Raw genomic sequence first — 12,568 nt, 5'->3', positions numbered from 1 at the left:
AGATGAGTCAGTGCAGAACATGCCTAGCAGCGGAGACTCGATGCAAAGCTCTGTGGCAGTAAGCTGAAAAGTAGACAGCAAAGTGTGAAATATTTAAATGCAAGAAGAAGCAAACGTGACCAGCTTTTACTGATTCAGTTGTGTGGAATATGACTTTGTTCTAATCAGGTAGCATGATTTAAAGAAATAGTAATTAATATCTTCAAGGGAGAGTTCAGAGATTTAAGAGGTGCAAACAGAGAATCACATTTTGATTTTCTAGAAACAAACTTTTTCACATAAAACTTGAGATGTTTTAAAATAAATAAAGTTTGCTTTGGTCTCTGACAAGCCTGCAGGATCAGCTGATTTGGATTTATACTACAATGGGCCTTGCTTTCAAATGTCTCAATTATCCTCTTAACATTGGCCCAGCAGGTTTTATTGGCATGTCAGCTAAAAAGCCCAAAGCTAGTTTTTTTGTTTGAAACTGTTTACAAAATCACTGACCACAAGAAGTTACTAAAGAAAGCGGAACTGAAGAGGCAAATCAAAAATCAATAGCTGAGGTGGTACATTATCAAACTGAAGCCAGCAGCCAGTAACACACACACTCTGGTAGTGTGTGTGTTTAGAAGTGTCAATAGTATCAACATGAGGCAGAGCCATTAGTCTGTCTCCTCTGCTGTCACCAGTCCCCGCTTGCCTCTTTGCTGCTGGCAGGATTTTGATTTAGTTCCTCCCTTCTGAGCCGAGCATTCAGTTGGATCTGCTATTGTCTACTTCCTCTGGGTCCCTTACCACAACATCACATCCCTCTGATTGGCAAGATGCATGACTGCCCGTCTGTTTGGCTGTGCGGATGTTGTTGTTTTTTTTCTTCTTTTTTTTCTTTCCCTCAATCTCCAAAAAGGAAGTGAGAGACGAGCTTCGGAAGAGACCGAAGTGACTGAAGGTTTGTGCACGGCCGGTTATTTGTGGCAAAAGCGTGCGGAAAGAGCGCTCCCCCTGCAGCGAAACGATTTCGGGTTGTTCGGAATCTCGCAAAAGTCACAGGGGTCATGCAGAAAGCAAAAAGCTCGCATAAGAGAAGAACCATCGACAACAGGAAGGTTCAGAAGAGAAGTGGCGAGAGGAGAAAAACAGATGCAGGATGCTGAGAGAAAAAAAAAAGAAGAAAAAAAGACTGTGCTGGAGGAAATGAAGCCAGCCTAAATCTCTGCAGGCGTTCGTCGTGCAGGGGACGCTGCTCACTTTTTCTTTTTCTTCTCAGATATTGTATCTTATTATTTCTCTGCAAAAGAATCTGGACGTTTTTCATCAGCTCTGAACAGTTTCCCTGTTTACCCTGAACAAAAAATAAATGCATTAAAAAAAAGAAAGCATGATGCTCCCACTACTATAAACTTTAGTCTAATTTTTGTAATTAGTTGGCATCTGAAAGCAATTAGTTTATCTGGATTTAATTTGAGGTAATCAGTAAATAAACATCTCAACTTTCAAGTTTTGTTATTAAAAACCTTTAAACAAGCTGTCATTTTTCTTCCGCTTTACAATTATGTGCTGCTTCTCATAAAAGCCCAGTGAAGTGAATTAAAGTTTGTTGTTGGAATGTGACAAAGTCTGAGAAGGTTGAGATGTGAAAGAAGATGTAAAGTCTTGCTAAGCCTGGCGGTTGGACAGCAGCCACTCATCCAGCGGCCCGTCTTGTTTTTGAATTTGAAAAAATGCTTAAAGTTGACAGGAATTTTGAAAATATCACTTGATAATCTTGTGTTATTGGAATATTAATATGTGAACACCAACTACAAAACCTTAAAAAATGCAAGCATAAAAAAAATAATTTAAAAAATTCAATTAGCAATGCTTAGCCTAGTGAGGGCCCAAGTAAAGCCTGGTGGCCCGCCAGGCTTAAAATACACTGAGGGAAACAGTGAGTGTCAAAATAGGTACATTTCTAGATCTTTACTTTATAAATCCTAACTTGAAATCTGTGCACAATTTCTATGTATTTATTCACATTATTTGTGGGTGCTTTATCTGGAAAATCACCTAAAGAGGGGCCATCACATCCTAAACATATTTTCCAATGAGAAACAGAAGTGATCTGCGTGTTTTTACTGCTCCGCTCAAGTGGAAGCAAGTGATTTCATTACATCTAGTGTTGTGTTTCACTTCATTTCTTCTTTCCCTTCTTTCATTCTGAGAAAACAAGCTCTTTGTGTGTCGCCGTGTGCAGCGTACCTTCACATTTCTCCAGGATCTGCACCGTGTCTCCGATTTCCAGCGGCAGGCCATGCTGGACGGTCCCTCGGAAGCTGGCCAGCACTGGAAAACAAGGATTCAAAACACAGACGTGAGCCGAATTTCATTTCAAGGTTGGAAAAGCAAAGCTGAAAAGAAAAAAAAACAAAAACAAAATGAGGACTAAATGTGGAGACCAGGAGGCATAAGGACTAAGACACAATCAAAATCCCAAATTTCTGCTTAAACTCGAAACAAGAACACAAAATAATTATTGAAGTATTTTATAAGTTGTAAGTTGGGAATTAGGAGTCTTATCCATGAATAAACTGATCACATTTGATAATTAGTGCTACTACATATTAACAGTTACAGTACTAAACAAGTCAGTGATTCATAATCATGTGGAAAAAATAAATCATTTTGTGTCATGAAAGGTTTTGAAAAAAGCCTGTTTTTGACACAGACCCAAAACAATAATTCAATCTGCTACCAAGTATTAAAATAAAAACAATTCCTTAGCAAAGGATTTTTCCAAGGCTACAAATGTAACCTGAGAAGACAGACTGGTCCCTGGTATCAAGGTCTAACAAGGATTTAAAAAGCTGTGGTCTCAAAACTGAGAAAAGGTACCATCATACCGGCCCTTTCAACAAAAAACCAAAGGAAACGTGACCAGACCAGTTTTCTCATTTCTCTTTAAAAGGCAGAAAAAAATGCTTAAGTAATGTTTTACTTAAAAGTCCCAGTGATAGATGTTTTAGATAGAAACAAAAGTATTGGAACAATACTTAAAAGCATTAATTTCTACTTAAAGACATTGAAATATTTATATTTTTATTTTATTTTGAACTTTTTTTAAACTCCAGTGGCCTTTATTTGAGAGTGACAGGAAAGTTGGTTATAAGAGCAGTGGAAGACATGCGGCAAAGGTCATCGGGTCAGGACTCAAACTTGTGACAGCCACGTTGAGGACTAAGGCTTTCCCACTGCGCCACCGCAGCAACCCCAAATGTATGCACCAACGGCAAGTGGAGAATGTATCTCCAAACATATGCAGCAGAGGGCGATGATTGGGCCGAGATGCTAAAGATCATGTCAATCGTTAGCGCTTTGCTCAAAGCTGTTAGTCAGCAGTATTTACCCCTATATCACAGGACCTCAGCGCTCATACAAACCCATCAGCGCGTTAACTTGACTCAACGCACGCAGCAAATTCACACAAGTGCCCCATTCAAAGGGCAATGTACGCTGGCACACATGGATACACAGGAAGCCATTCACATGTGGACACACACATGCGGCAGAAGTGTGATCCGAGTTAGAAACGCACAAAAGTTCCCACTATGCAGCCGGGGGATCCTGCCTCAGCTCAAAAGCCAAAGAGAATTCTATGTCGTCTTCATGCAGCACTCAAACGTCGCATGACAGGAGAGTCAGTGAATGCTTCATTAAATGGAATTGCTTTAAAAAATATGCATTATATTTGCTGTAGAAATCTTTCAGTAAATTAGTTCAATATTCCAGAATTTGTGGGTTACAGCTTCAGAAAACCTAAAATTCATTTTCAGAAACTTTTTAAAGCTCTAATATATATATATATATATATATAAATTAACTTGAGTGTTGTCTAGTTCAAAAATCTGTCTGTGGGTGAACTACATGGAATCATGGGAAGCTATTTAGCAGTCTTCAAGTTGTGGTAATCTCTGCTACTTTTTCTTTCTGAACTTTGTCCTTCCACTCAACTTTCTATTAAAGTGTTTGCATACAGCATTCTGGGTACAGCAAACATGTGACTTTTTGTAGCTAAGCAGGGTGTCACTGACCGACTGCTGCACCAAAATATCAATCTTTTTCCCCGACTGTGTGGCGGTGAACGTAACATTTTTACATTAAAATTAAGATTTTCCACTGCTATTATAGTTTAAGAAACTGAATTCAGAGATTAACATTTTTGAACGCTGAATCCAAAAATGGCATCCATTTTTCTCAACCAGGTCAGGTTTTTATTCTAAATTGATGTACAGAAATCTGATCTTCTGACTAAATTGACTACATTTTTGTGACATCAGTTCGTTTCTGTTCATATTTCTCATCCAAAAAAAGAGAAAGAAATTGCAAGAGTGCATTAAATAAATGTTACAAACTTGGATTTCTGTAAATTGAATATTAAAGACTGATAAAGATAAGTACATGTAAATTGAACATTATGTCTTCATTGGGCAAAATTCTCCGTCTCTTTTCTGCCCTGATGGAGTCTTTCCTCCTACTCAACACTCATTGATCCCAGATTATCAGGAAACCGATCCAGATGTGAGAACAGGTAAAGGCATTTTGATGCTCATGTCGCATCCACAGTTCAGAAAATTGGCCTGATTGAACAAAACCAACATGATTTTTGGATCCAAAACATCAAAATTACCCTAAACAGTTGAAAAACCCCAGACAATTTTTTACTTGTTGACCAGTGTAATTGTAGTGTCATTTTTTTCAGTTGACATACTGAAATCAAAATTTTAACCACATTTTAATTTAGTGGTACTCCTGTACATTTCAGGATAACAGACACATGCGTCTCCCGGCTGTAATCCATAAATGTCTCTGCGTCTTTCGCAGGCTGTGCTGAAGCATCACCAGCTCCTTGTTATCCCCGGATTTGCAAAAACAATCTCTAAAACTGGGTTTGCGCACATCTGACTTTGTAATTCGCTCCAAGACAAGCGCACACGTCCAAGGAAACAAGCCTGTTTTTTTTGTTTTGTTTTTTTTTTTTTGTTTTTTTTGGGGGGTGTAATTTATTCAAAGCCCCGTCACTCACAATTGAAGACAAGTCGGGACAGAAACACATTTGCGTCTGCCCGACGCAAGAGTCCTCCGAGTGGCTCCCTCAGCCTCACCAGGCTCAATTATTCAGTTTCGACTCTGTAATTCTTTTTTCCTGCTGCGAAATGAAAGCTTAGCTCTTCTCAATCCGCGAGCCAGCTGCTATCTATCTGTTACTCCCAGCTGCCTGTCATCAGTCCAACTGTCTTTTAGTTAACTAGGCTGACTGACCACCAAATTGTGGATCCAGAACAGTGAGAAGGTGTTTGATCTCAAGGGAGCTTTTTTCTTCTTCTTCTTCTTCTTCTTCTTCTTCTTCTTCTTCCCTTTTTTGTTTTTTGCTCAGTTTGCACAGAAAGATGCCAGAGCACAAACTCAAACAATGAGACGGATACCATTCATGGCCGTCTGCAGAGTTGGAGGGGAAAAAGCAGTGCAATGGAAAACTAACCGAACAGAAGAGTATATGATCACAGAAACATCACATCACAGTGGTGGGGATCACTGAGGCATGAGAGCAGCAAAGCAAACCAAAACAGACCTGCTAACGCTAAAAAAATGCAACACGGACGTGTAAAAAAAAAAAAAACACAATCGTTGGACGGCTGTCGCTTTCCAGATGGCTCATAATGACCGGCGCCGTTGCCGCTGCAAGGATAACCGTTATCTACCCTGACACACAACAACACGCGCTCTGATGCTATCTGACACTGGTCCAGTGGGCAGTGGTGACGGCAGAGCTATTCTTGACCAGACCATCGTCTAAAAGCTAAAGATTGTGGGAAGTCTGCAGCCTGGAAGAGCCATGTGCTCATGAATAAGCAAAACAATTGCAGAGCGTGAGCCTGTCAAGTTTGGCTACAAAGGGAAAAGGTCACAAATGAGAAGCAAGGGAATAGGAATACTGGATGGAGGATCTGTGAGAGTCTCAGGTGAGGAGCTCAGTGGCTTGATGCCAATCCGGCGTGTCAATGGGTCCTTTAACGTTCAGGCGAGGAGGAAGTATTTATCACCTTCATAACAGCTGAGGTCAGTCCTGTGCAAATCTGAGCTCCTATAAAAATGATAATCCAGAAATTACTCTGAAATTGAAGACAGAATCTATGAACACCAGCAAAAAATAAATAAAAACATGACTGAAATAACGTATGGCACTCAAGCCGTTTTGATTGGTTGTTGGTCTCCATGAAGCCATAAACTTGGTGACAGGGAATGCAACACTTTGTGCTCAGTCGTTCAGAATCAGTTTTGCTTAGAGGAGCTTTTGAACCGCAATAAATGGAACATATTTGATGCGTATTGATGATTTTAACGATGGCGATTAAATGCAAGGTCTGCTACTGATTTTCTCAAGTGTTGACTCTAGATGCATTTGTGATGTTTTTACATTTTCATGATGTGAAGCACTTTGAACTGCCTTTTAGTTGAAATGTGCTATACAAATAAACTTGACGGATCGACATGCTCAAGTGGCTCTGCCCTGACTTTTTAATCAGCTGTGATCAACGTCTTAAAGCATTTTCAAACATATTACAAATCACTGCCAGCAAAATCTTGCTATGAAGCATGAATAAAACTTAGACATATAGTGTGATGAGGCCATGCTGACAAATAAATGTGCTTTGAAGCAAACCTCTGCTTGTTTTATAATATTACTCAGAAGCTTTTTTCCATACTTTGAGATTCAGCGAAAATTCTGGTGCACAGAAGGAAAAGGCTAGGAAGTAACAGCTAAGCGGCGTGTAATTATTTCATAATCTATTAGCAAAGATCACTCAGACTAATCCAGGAAGAGAAATCATTATCTGCAGCCTTGATTCACACATCAGAAGAGCACAGCTGCATTGATTCGAAGCAATCTTTCCTTTAACTCCCCGACTGTGGCACGTGTGACTGTGAGGTCAGAGGCTACATTTCGACCACTTTAAAGCTTGCAATAATCTGTCAGGATTATACATGGAGATCTGCTCGCCATTTCCCATTTGTGTTCTGATGACTAAGTCGACATCCCTTCAGAAGGCCCCACTGCTCCGGATTAGGTATGCGTGTGTTTTCGGCTGCCACTCAGAGCAGAGGCCCGTCAAACCGCGTTACGTCCGGTTTGCCCGTCACCTCATCTAAGCTGCTTAAAAGACAAGGCGCCACAAGCTCCAGGCGGGAAGGAACACCAAAGCTTTCCTCGAACATCTGAAGACGGGCCAAACTTCGCATGAGTCAGCCGATCAAAGCGTTAAGTTTTGGTGCTTTGCAACTGGAGCGAAGGGAGAGAAAAAAGAAAAAAAAAGGTACGAATTTGCTGATTTGAGTCTACAGCTTTTACTCACGTTACATAATACATCACATGGACTGTTTTACACTACACACGCTTCAATTTTTCTTTTCACCTAATAAGCCCTAACCCTTTACTGCCTATGATCCACATGCATAATCCACTCCCACGTGTTAATTATACACCATTTATGCCATTAATATGCTAATTTCACAACAACGAAACCAGTGCGACTCCAGTGGCCTTTGTTGGTGCCAAATGCAGAGGCCATGAATATTTAATAGGTGTGTGAGAATGTATGTGTGAATTGTGAATTACACATAAAAAAGGGCCTTAGTAGACACAAAAAACAGGTTAATGAATTGATTAAAAGGTGGAGAAAAGGCCTGATCTAAACAAGGAATGGTCTAACCATGTCAAGTTTCTTGTTAAATTACAAGATTAATATGTCAACAGTTACCCAGTTTGTAGAAATGACAGCAAATATCAAGCTAAATAATGAAGAATATCGCAAATCTTTTTTTGACGTAATGCTGTCCATATTTTCTATTATGATCTGGAAAAGCCTCAGCTTTAGTAATTCTCTTTAGCATAGTTATCCGAAAGCGTAACCGCATCTTGAGGTGAGAGAAACAGAGATGGAGCACCGTCTTTGTAGAGATACAACTCCACCTCAGAAAAACAAAGGCATTTTTTCCTGATCTAAATGGTGCCGTTCTGGTGCTGACAACCGGCAGATCAATGTGAGTTTATTCTGAATTTTTGTTGGATTTTTAGAAAGTTATAACAACAATTCCTTTGGGCGTCAGAAACCCTAAAGTTCTTGATGGATTTTAGGTTTTAAACGCTTTCCTTCAATGATCATTATTAGTAAGCGGTTTACAAGTGCAGCGCTTTTGCTGGTGGTTCTTTTTGTGAATAGATACCAGATCGCGATAAATACATTTCATTCAGCTGACTACACTTTTAACTAATTTTTTCCTACAGTCTTTAATTGAAGTGTCGATTTTATAGTTGGACTGGAGTAACTTTTAAATTTGGACAAATTTATAGACATCTTGATTTTTTTGTTCAGCAATCAACGTTTCATTGTGATTGAGGATAAACTTAAACAGCGTTGTACCTCTTTTCTCCCTCATATTCCGCTCACTCCCCCATCTGGTACACTGATTCAAAACATAAAAATCGACAGGAACCTCATATGCCAAAATCAAAAGTGCTTTTTTTTTTTTCCATTTATTCCAGCAATGCGACTGAAACATTCCTACTTAGACCAAAGCTAGCTCAGTTATGTTTTGTTGATGCCAAGTTTGCGTAGAGCTCAGAGGCTTCAGGCGTTCCCCGTTTCTATGCGGTAGAGGGAAAAGCGGTTGCTTAATGTCCTGCATGTGTCCACAGCCAGAGATTCCTAAAGACGAGTGGGGGAAAAAATAAAACACAAAACAAGGAGAAGCTCAATCAATGCAGGCCTGACAGCTGAAGAGGTATACCTGACAGCTTTGGTGTGAGCGAGGGAAAGATCAGGCAAACGTGTGTGTGTGTGTGTGCGTGTGTGTGTGTGTGCACGTCAGCAAAAACACACGGATTCCTCCAGTGGAGCCTTGGAATGATGGGAAGTGAAAAGGGGAACGACTTGCCGAGGTCAGCAGGATCAGAAAGAGTACAGTCGCTGCCGCTTAAAAGCAGCAAAGGCCTCCCGACTCAAACCGGTGCTCGAGTTGGCAGACGGTCACGCATAAATTGACAAAAAAAAACAACACCCACACACACACACACACACACACACAGACAGACGAAGAGGTCTGATAGGCAGCTCGGACAAAAACCAGGGCAGGTGGAATCACCGAGGAGGAACGGCTTTCATTTAGCCCTCTCCGTTGCCGGCCGCCAGCTTCCTCTTTCTGCCATTGTGTGCCGGCAGATAGCAACCCAGCCACTGTCACAAAAAAACTGCTCCCCGGCAACAATAAACCTTTCGCTTAAATCGCGCCGCAGGAGCGGGTGGCTTTCATAGCCGGGCCGTGTGGAGAATGTCATTACTCCTGTTGGAATGACTGCATGACTGAAAGTGCAGCTCAGGGCTCGCAGCCTCAGCAGCGCAGCCTTTGTGACAAACAGAAAAACTGTTGCATTAAATGACACTAAAAGCATGTTGCACCAACATGAAGAAATAAAAAAGATTGACAGGACTACTTTAAGATATACATTTTGTAACAACACAACTGCATATGTCAATGTATTTTATGTAAAAAAAAAAAAAAAACAATTTCAGCATGTATCTATTTGTAAATATGTAGAATCCCTCTGAAAGTTGCGTCTTAAAGTCTTCGACAACTTCTGCCAGGATATCCCGTTATTTGGCTTCACCCACCTTCTTCAACTCGAACCAGCTCCCAGAAACCTGCAGAAAGAAGCTTCCTCACAGCACGATGCTGCCGCCGCGTTTCACAGTAATATCACGGTGGTGATGAGTGCATTCTTAACTTTCTCAACAAGTTCCATTTCTTTGTGTCAGACCACAGCACCCTCTTCTCATGTGCGCCGTTTGGCTTGTAGCAAACAGAAATTACGATTCCTTGTAGCTTTTCGTCTTGAAATATTTCTATATTTGCTCTCTCAAGAGTTGCCATGTTATTGGATTCTCTCATCTCTGGTGTTGCTCTCCAACTGCCTCTGGAGTTAACCCAACCCTGCTGTCATTCTTTCAAAGAAGTACTCCTGTTGACTTGCTATCCGTTTTACTGGACAGACACTTTTTCCATTGAAACGTGATTATTTTCAAAGCTTGCAGTCTTGCTTTCTAGCAAATGACACAAACGTGTTGCTGAAAGTAATTGCACGAGAATGCTTATTCAGGAGCATCGTAGTAATTTCTCTAAAACATGAAATGTGAAAAAGTCAAAGGTTCATGAACTCTGGCTGCCTTCTCATCTTAAAATCCTGCGAAAGTATCTGGTCAGATTTTATACAATCTAAAATAAAGGCAACCCTCCCACCCACCAAAAAAAAGCAGGTAGACAGAGACAAAGGACCACCGCAGGCTGTCCTACTGGCCAGCTTAGAAACAAAATATTATAAATGACACAGACTGGGTGGGAATATAGGTCAGAGCACTAAAACCTCACCTCATTCCCTGGTATTAATCTGTCTGAGGTTTTTGCGTGCAGATGTCTACGGGCGCACGCATGTGTGTCATGTTTCTAAGCTAGGTGAGAGCACACATTAGATAACGCACAGATGCCAAAGGTGAGATGAGATAATTATGATAATCTTCTCAGGAGGGCTTACTTCCCCTGAATAAATGGGCAATCCTATCCTTTTTACATGTTGTTGTTGGGTAATAATAATTAGATTAAATTAGTGTGCTGCAAAAATAGTGAGGTAAGTTCTTCCAATTTTCTAAAATAAAATAAAATAAAATGAATAATAATTTAAAAAAAACAGAAAACAGGAGTCAAACCAGGTCAGATTTCACCTGAACTCAACCTGAAGTCAGAGAAGCAAGAAATTTCTACCTCTTTGAGAACATTGCAGCCAGGGGTTTGTTGCTCGACTCCCTTTCTGTGCATTACCTCAAGAAACATTCTTTTTAGGGAGTTTATTGCAACATTTTATCATTTCCAACCCACTCAGACACACACGACGTTGCAAGCTGTTGCACAACTTACAGTAGAATAGATGAGTCAGCAACCAAACAAACAAAAAAAAAATATTCTGTTGGGCTATTTTTGTTAGTTTGTACATCACAATTGCTTGGAAAATCCAAATTGGCAACATCAGAAATGCTCAACTTTATGCTTCAGAACGTCAATGAGCTAATTGTGACGCTTTTATGCGGAGGTAACATGAAAAACAACCGTCAAGCTAAAATACTAACCGAGGATAAAGATGTTAATAGGTATCTACAAAAGGAACACTTTGATGAGAGGTTGTTTTGCTGATGGGACCATGCACAATACTGTGTGTATTGGCACATTAGTGTTGGTCTTGTATTTTTTCTTTCTTTTCTTTTTTTTTTCTTTTTTACATACAGGGCAAAGGTTTTCTGTGAGGTATATTTATAATCTTAGGAAAACATCCCAAATCAGCCACAGAAATCACCGCTAACAAAACGAGAACAATGTGAGGAAGTCGAACCAGAATTAATGATTTATACCACCCAAACTCACTGAACACAACATGCATTTTTTATCCTCTACTCCTTCACACTGTTGATTTTCAGCAGATAAGCTCAATCGATCTTATGGAGAGAAGGCAAATAAATGCAAAAATATGCAGGGAGGAGCAGGTAATTTAAGTTTGCTAGTTCGGCTGATGGGAAAACGGCTCAAACCAAGAGATTTAGAAAAAAGTTGCCGCCGATAACAGTTGACGGGGTCATGAGTGGGCTGCAGATGGATAATGGAGTCTGCCAGCAGATGTGAGCGTGAGGCGGGCTGAGAAACATCTGCCTCTCCTCCCTCAGGTGCAACCGTTAAAACTGGGAGTGTCACACGAAACTGCATCAGTCTGTAACTTTCTACACCCTCCACTTCCTTCCTTCGCTATCATCTACCTCCGAAGCATTCCCTCCCCACTCTCTTTTGAGGGAGGAGGCGGTGTGGCTGACCCCCATCTGCATTTTAGGCACCCTTGAATCCAATTATGACAAATTATGTAGTTTTGTTGCGACAGAAACAGAACGTGCACGCAGAAACTTGAAACTAGCCAGAGAAAAGAAAAAGGAAAGAGGAAAAAAAGCATGCAGCCTTTAACAATACACATCTCAGTCTGCAGCTTTTGTGGACCTCTTTAAACTTTCAGGCGCATTCTTAGTCAAAGCTTATGAATATGGCCCATTTGATTGCATGCTTTGTTTTGGCAGCAGAATAAAACGGGCCTGGAAGTCACATTATGCTGACGTACTGGTACAAGCAAACCACCATCAAGGACGAGGTGGCAGAAAAAAAACACAATAACGCACTTGATTTTTTTCTTTTTAATCCCATTGTGCTCCAGCAGTCCAAATCGTAGTTGAAATCCACGTTCATCAGGATGATAAAGTGATGAAACGAACTTCTTTTCTTGTTTTACTTACCATTCCTGTTGCACAAGAAAATATGGAGCAATAGCGTTAATTATGAAAAAGCAAGCGCTAAATAAAATATACCTCATTTAGAGGAAGACGATGTATGATGTAGCCATATGTAAGAAGATTTTACAAGATGGAGTCTAACAATCTGAAAGTCATACAGTATTCTGTACCTGTCA

At 40.4% G+C, this 12,568-nt stretch overlaps 1 protein-coding gene across 3 annotated transcripts in view; it reads right to left on the bottom strand.

Moving 5' to 3' along the window:
* The window catches only part of dock4b (dedicator of cytokinesis 4b), a 112,602-nt gene that overhangs the window by 78,917 nt on the left and 21,117 nt on the right, over nt 1-12,568 (bottom strand). For all 3 annotated transcript variants that reach the window (XM_055054692.1, XM_055054694.1, XM_055054693.1), the window contains exon 2: nt 2,224-2,307. In XM_055054692.1, coding sequence (XP_054910667.1) covers nt 2,224-2,307 — 84 coding nt within the window. The remainder of the gene's footprint in view (nt 1-2,223; nt 2,308-12,568) is intronic.

The sequence above is a fragment of the Poeciliopsis prolifica genome, unplaced genomic scaffold (assembly GCF_027474105.1).
Source record: "Poeciliopsis prolifica strain line A6 unplaced genomic scaffold, Auburn_PproV2 SCAFFOLD040, whole genome shotgun sequence".
Lineage (NCBI taxonomy): Eukaryota > Metazoa > Chordata > Actinopteri > Cyprinodontiformes > Poeciliidae > Poeciliopsis > Poeciliopsis prolifica.
The sequence above is the reverse complement of the archived record's forward strand: the minus strand, read 5'-3'. Positions and strand labels throughout refer to the sequence as shown.